Here is a 6,685-nt window from a genome sequence, read left to right as displayed (position 1 = left end):
TTTATATGCTGAGCATGACGTCATACGGTATGGAATATCCCTTTGGTCAGTTGGGCTCAGCTGTCCCGGCTGTGTCCCCTCCCAACCCCTTGTGCACCCCCAGCCTGCTCGCTGGTGGGGTGGGGTGAGAAGCAGAAAAGGCCTCGACTCTGTGTAAGCACTGCTCAGCAGTAACGAAAACATCCCTGTGTTATCAACACTGTTTCCAGCACAAATCCAAAACAGAGCCCCATGCTAGCTACTATGAAGAAAATTAACTCTCCCCCAGCCAAAACCAGCACACCTTCCCACCCTCCTTTACCTGCCGTGCTCTCCATCACAAAGCAACGAATGCCCTCGAGCATCGTACCTGCTATCAGTGTTCTCAGAAGGATATGCTTCATTGTGCTCTCTGGACACAACATCACGGTTTCCAACACTTGTTGTGCATAAGCATTGAATGAAGAAAGAAGATCTGGATTATCTTCCGTCACTGCCTGCAAGCAGTTTGCTGCAGCAAACAACAACAACAAAGACAATTAACAAACCCAATAGTAGCTTTCACTCTCCTAATGAGAAAGCATTATCTTCCTGAAAGCCGGAGTAATGAAACAGACACAGGGAAAAACATTTCAGGCAGCATCATGTTGTAATGGTATGACACTGTCCTTCACAAACTGTGTTTTAGATTAAAAGACATTCTCTGGCAAACCTGTACATAAAACAGGTGAGGATACTACCACATCAGACATGGGACTAGCCGTATTAATTTCAGCTACTCAAAATTCAATTTCTCCATTGTATACTGACTAGAGAAAACAGCAAAAAATGTTGCGAGCACATACACTTGTAAGACCATTATAAGACTGTAATAACTATACTACTAATAAAAACACGTTGAAAGTGGTAGGAGTTGTTTGGGTTTTTTTTTTAGACGGACTATGTCCTTTGCTCTACAAATTAAACCCTTCATTACCAAAACCAGAAAACAAAATGAAAAACACAGCCTCCATCCAGAGCTTGCTTTCCACAAAACTTTTCCTCCCATGTAACCACCAATAAGCCATTCTCCTTTGGACTGAAAACAAGCACAACAGATATCAACTTCTGAATGATGTGCTGTTCAGGAAGGAATTTCAAGTCTTACATTCAGTGTAAAGTTTAAGTAACGCTAAGGCAGATGCATTATGCAATGGATGTGACATCAGTGTCACGTTCATATAGCAAAGAAAAAAAAAAGTCTTTAAATCCTTATCTTGTCTTTTTACCACTTACCTACTGAAATAGCCAGATCCACATTGGTGGAAAATTTCTTCATGTAATGTAACACAGCCTCCAGACATCCTTCTTTATTGAATATGGATACTGCGGTATTGTTGCATTCACTAACGCATAAGAAAGAGTAATAAAACACTTTTCCCAGGAAAAAATTACTGTAACAACATTTTAAGTAACATGTACTCACTATTACTCACATTTTAAAAACCTACCTAAGAATTACACATTAGTCAAAGAGCTACCCTTCGTTATCGAGGTTATGATCAACTCTATATAAAATGGAGAAAGAGAAGCTGCAATACCCTGGACACCTTTGAGGAAAGCTGGCTTCTGCCAGCTGCTTCCTCACACACAATATTTGGGAGTTTATTTAGGAGCCTGAGTACAGTCTCACGTGGACAGAGCCAACCAGAGCGTGAAAGGCAGTTTATAGCTGCGGGCTACAAGCCAGCCCAGGGCTTTCTGCAGCCATGGAAGGCTTCATCCACAAACCCACTGACAACAGAGCGGGCTGTTGCCTCTCACATCAATATTCGCTTACTCCAGAAAATGACTGCTCTTAATATTCAGAAATGCATGCTAAATCAATGCTAAATGTGACATTTACTTTAATTATCTAACAGTGGGATTTGTGTTTCTTCAAGTTTTCACAGCTATTCCCATTTTTACACTAATATATTGATACAAGACAAATTCAAACTAAAAAAGCATGGGACCTAACTAGCTACAAGGGTCTTCAAAAATTTACTTTTGAAAATATTATGTCTCAGCATCAATGCCAGCCCCAATTTTATCAGTACCAAACTTAGCAACGAAGTCAGCAGTTCACGGTCATTGCCACAAAGTTCAAAATACAGAAGTGATTTATAGCACACTTAATGATTATAGTTCCTCTTCCAAAGCACTTATGTCTACAAAAACAATTTAAAAAAATGAACACAAAACATTGTTGAGTCAGAGTTACAAAGGGTCATGTGTTCTGTGTAAGGTGCTGAGCAAGCAGTTTCCGCACTGTTCTAGATTCCAATCCCTAAAAAAAAACCAATTTACAAATAAGGCCTCAAGCCAGTAGCCATACCATACAGACAGACATACAGGCAGCTCCACTGAAATACTGTACAGTACAAACCAAAATTCTGTATGGACCAAAGTGTATAATGACGTGGAGCTGTTACAAAACGAAGAGAAACAACACAAAACTCAAGGAGAACTTTCAGAACAGGTTTGTATCACTTCAATGTTTATAGCCATTTCTGTATTAATAGTGTTGCCATTTCTCTTCCTTCACCTGGTGTTTCCAATGTAAACTACTAATTGAACAACTCTCATTCTTTCCCACATAACTAAGTAGATTTCTATCAATGCCTCAGCCACTAAGGCATAGTTTATCCAAACATTTAGTATCAACTTTTGGGATGATCTGCAGAGGGAGGAAGTAGTACAAAAACTCCTCATGTTCCCAGAGCACTGGAGTCCCCTGATCAGAATTTAATTTTCTCCATCTCCTGTATCACGATAAGGATCTACAGGTACTGCATGCAAGACCCCACAACCCAAACTGTACAGGAGGCTATGACAGAACACGTTCAGAAAACACTATCAGAACTTAGGATGAACAACCAATAGAAAAAAAAAAATGTCACTCTCCTAAAACTAATGACCAACTTTGTGCATGTTTAGAATCCTTCACTTACAGAAGTAATTTATGGTAGAAGATAAACTTGTATTTCAGATCAGATGAGGGCTTGCCATTTATTAAGCAAGGCACATGTAGGAACAACATAATCAGAAATCAGAATCAGCAACTGAATACATCTTCCCATGCAAGGACAGCCATTTCTTTTTTGCCTCAATTACCATGCTCTTTTTCAGGAACAAGTTAATTTAGCTCTTCTAAGAGGCCAGTGTTTACACAGCACTTACCATACATTCCACAGCAAATTAATAGCCTCGTTGGCTATGTCTTCAATATAATTTTTGTTCATCTCTCTGCATTTCTTTGGAGACAGCTGGTTAGCATCTAGTCCAATGCTACACTACAACCAAACAAGAGGACCAGGGTTGGGAATCAAACAAGCCAAGAAAAGCAAAAACTTAAAACATTAGCAGCAGAGTGAATGGAGAGCTCTCTCATGAAGTGTTTATTACCAGAAAACCTGACTAGTTTCCTATTCTCTATGACAACTGGGCCACAACAGAATTGTATAATTGATAATTTTTTTTCTCTTGTAGAAAGACTCTTACAGTACTTGCTTTGCATTCAGTAGTCTTCAGAAGCATTTTTTTTTATAAAGAAATACTTAGCAATTTTAGAACCTGAAATAGTTTCTTGCTAATACAGTCCGTATGCAATTTTGAACAGTTCTTTCTAATCACAAAATTAATTCAGCTAATATCTTGCTGTGCTTTACAATAACGCTATTACCCATATTTTAAAATGGGGAAGAAACATACAGAAAATGATGGTATTGCTCAAGGCTGCTCATACAAAGACAGCAGGTGACAGAATTCAATGCAATTTCCAAACTGCACTGCAACACCTGGACCAAACAAAGAATAGGTATTCAGTACAGATTATTCTACAATAGCAGTAACTACCCAACTGTAAATCCAAGCTTTCATTTAGACAAAATTGTTTACCAAAAAAACCTCACTAGAATGATGTTGCAACATAAATGTTGGATCTGGATCTTGACTGACAAAATAGACTTGTCTTGACTGACGGTCCAGACCCAAAATCTCCAGACTGTTTATGTAAAAATCATCCTAGGCAGCAAACCTCACCACGGACCCAAGTTAGCAGGGCAGGAGGCAGAAGCAAGTGGTTTGAAATCTCTGGAATAATTTTTGTACTATTAAACCTACTGAAACATTCTTTTAAAAGATTTTTCAAGTATCTTATCTTAGAATCATAGAATAGTTTGGGTTGGAAGGGACCTCTAAAGGTCACCTAGTCCAACCCCCCTGCCGTGGGCAGGGACATCTTCAACTAGATCAGGCTGCTCAGAGCCCCGTCCAACCTGACCTTGAACGTTTCCAGGGATGGGGCATCCACCACCTCTCGGGGCAACCTGTGCCAGTGTTTCACCACCCTCAGTGTAAAACATTTCTTCTTGAATATAGCTATCTTGATAATAGCTATCTGATATAGCTGACACATACAGCTGATATAGCTATCTTGATAATAGCTACAAAAATTGAACTATTTTTGAAAATGGGATAATTCAATGGCTAAATCAGTTTTAAAATCAGAATAAAAATAAACACACCTCCTTCAGAAGTGCGACAAGGGGTGTCATGATGTCTTTTGTCACCATGTCATCACAGACTTCAAATCCTCCACAAGCACTCAGATTTCTGGGAAAAAAAATAAATGCTTTGGATCAGATACAATACCTTCCAGGAATGTTTCAAAAAAATCCGTGCATTCGTTATTCTTCTCTAAAGGTTATGGTACCTTTTGTTTTAAAATCAATCTGCTTCATCAAGAAATTTAGTCTTCTACCTTCCTAACATAAAAGAGAATAACTTTGGTGTTAGGGGAAAAAAAAAAAATTCACTTGCTTTCTAGCCTAACTAGAAAGCTTATCTGTACTAAAACATGGCTTCTGTCAGGTATTACTCAGTGTAAGATACAACATGAATGTTAACAACTATTAGCATTACATTTTGTACAAATAAAGCAAGCTGTAGGTCTGACTGTAGAATACCAACTCAAAATGATGCTGTTCAATATTTACAAGTTTCTCAAAAAGCCAGCTATGTGCATTCTCTAACTAACCCACTGCTCCTACAGTGTTATCAAGACACAAAACGCCATACTAACAGCATTCAAGTTCTCTATATTTCTTCATATGACTGTTGATTTTTTTCCTTAACATAAGGATGGAAAGCAGCACATTCCACTGGGAGTAGATAAAATGGTAGTACCTAACTTAAACACTGCTCCTGACATTAAAGTCTCGTGGCAGCCTATTGGAGCAAGAAAAGCCCCTCTCTCGGGGACTTCGACTGACATAGGCATACTTACTCAAAACGGAGTTAAAGCAAGACAGGCTGGCATTCAAATTCATGGCTTTTAACAGCAAAACCCCACTCTTTTCTTTACCATGCCAGGAGTACCTCATTCTAACTGAATATTAACAATTGCTTACCGGAGAGCACCTGCAGCTGTCTCACGAACAGCTAAACTGTGATCCATCAACAGCGGTCCTAAACACCGGACAACATCTCTCTGCAGAAAGGCTGGGATTACATGCTTCTGCTGCAACAGCTTGGAAATACTGGCACAGGCATACTCTCTCACTTCAGCACTTGGATGCTGCAGCTGGGGAGACACAGACAGGGCAGATTAGGGGCGAAGGAAAAGGTAACTGGAAGTTTTTATTGAGTGAAAAGACTGATCTGCCTTTTGATTTGCAGACCCAGCACTGTAGCTCCTGTTTTACCGCTCCTGAATGGAATCAAAAGCTTTTAACTCCCATGGAAGTTTATAAATCTTTGCCCGGCTTATGTGTGTAAACTGTATGACTAGATAAATACTATTCTGGGTGTTTAACAGGAGAAACATAGTTCAGACACAGATTTGATGCTACCTGGCACTGGTGAGACCTCTTACCTACTTTCAATTACCACGTTTAAAAAAAAATAGACAAAAGCAGAGGAAAAAATACCATCAAGTATAACAGACATAACATATGCCACCATAAAGAAAAACTGAAGAATCAAAAAATACGAAAAACATGATAGCCTTTAGACTAAAACCATCTGCTTAAAGACAAGGAGCAAGCGTTCTCTACATCCACCAGATGACACTGACTTGTGCTGTAACAGAGGTTTAGGTGAGATGCAAGAACTGCAAACCATAAAAATAATACAACAGCAGAAATGCCTATCCTGGAAGGTCATGGAGTTTGTTGAAAATCTAACGGAAAAGATAAACGTCTGCTGAAGAGCAGAGTGGAAAACAGTGCTACATCAGATCCTGCCTCACTGAAACTGATAGAGGTCTTTCAGTTCATCCTCACCTGTACATTTTTTTTAACTTTTTTTTTTTTAAGACTAAATAGGTTAGTCCAGAAGAATAATCAAGCAGTGATTTGTTCAATGAGTTCAGTTAGGCGAAGTGAACAAAGGGAATTTATTTACTTAAAGGAACACAGACTTTTACTTCTGATTCTGAAGTCGCGTGCGCAGTAGGTTTAAACTAGTTTTCATCTGTAATACTTAAGCAAAAACCAGGAACGTGGCCAACAAGTGGCCAAACTCAGCCTTTTTCAGCATTTTCTATCAGTTATTTCCTACGCGTGGCTCTTGGACTCATCGCTCTGGCTACCTGTAGGAAAACTCTCCAGTCGGGTAGCCCGAGCCCAAGCGCTGCAAGAAGTGCCTCAAAGCGCTTCCTGGGACGAGGGGCACACAGCAGCCT

General features: G+C 39.4%; 1 protein-coding gene across 3 annotated transcripts in view; it reads right to left on the bottom strand.

Annotated features, from left to right (window-relative positions):
- Positions 1-6,685, bottom strand: part of HEATR3 (HEAT repeat containing 3) — a 24,922-nt gene that overhangs the window by 12,462 nt on the left and 5,775 nt on the right. For 2 of the 3 annotated variants that reach the window (XM_009276710.2, XM_009276709.2), the window contains exons 6-10: positions 5,412-5,584; positions 4,527-4,614; positions 3,181-3,293; positions 1,255-1,364; positions 350-490 (exon numbers count right to left, since the gene is read on the bottom strand). In XM_009276710.2, the coding sequence (XP_009274985.1) occupies positions 350-490; positions 1,255-1,364; positions 3,181-3,293; positions 4,527-4,614; positions 5,412-5,458 (499 nt within the window). In that variant the 5' untranslated portion in view covers positions 5,459-5,584. Of the gene's footprint in view, positions 1-349; positions 491-1,254; positions 1,365-3,180; positions 3,294-4,526; positions 4,616-5,411; positions 5,585-6,685 lie in introns of those variants that run through there. The other variant, XM_009276711.1, reaches the window with a different exon arrangement.

The sequence above is a fragment of the Aptenodytes forsteri genome, unplaced genomic scaffold (genome assembly GCF_000699145.1).
Source record: "Aptenodytes forsteri isolate BGI_AS27 unplaced genomic scaffold, ASM69914v1 Scaffold33, whole genome shotgun sequence".
NCBI classification, from domain to species: domain Eukaryota; kingdom Metazoa; phylum Chordata; class Aves; order Sphenisciformes; family Spheniscidae; genus Aptenodytes; species Aptenodytes forsteri.
The sequence above is the reverse complement of the archived record's forward strand: the minus strand, read 5'-3'. Positions and strand labels throughout refer to the sequence as shown.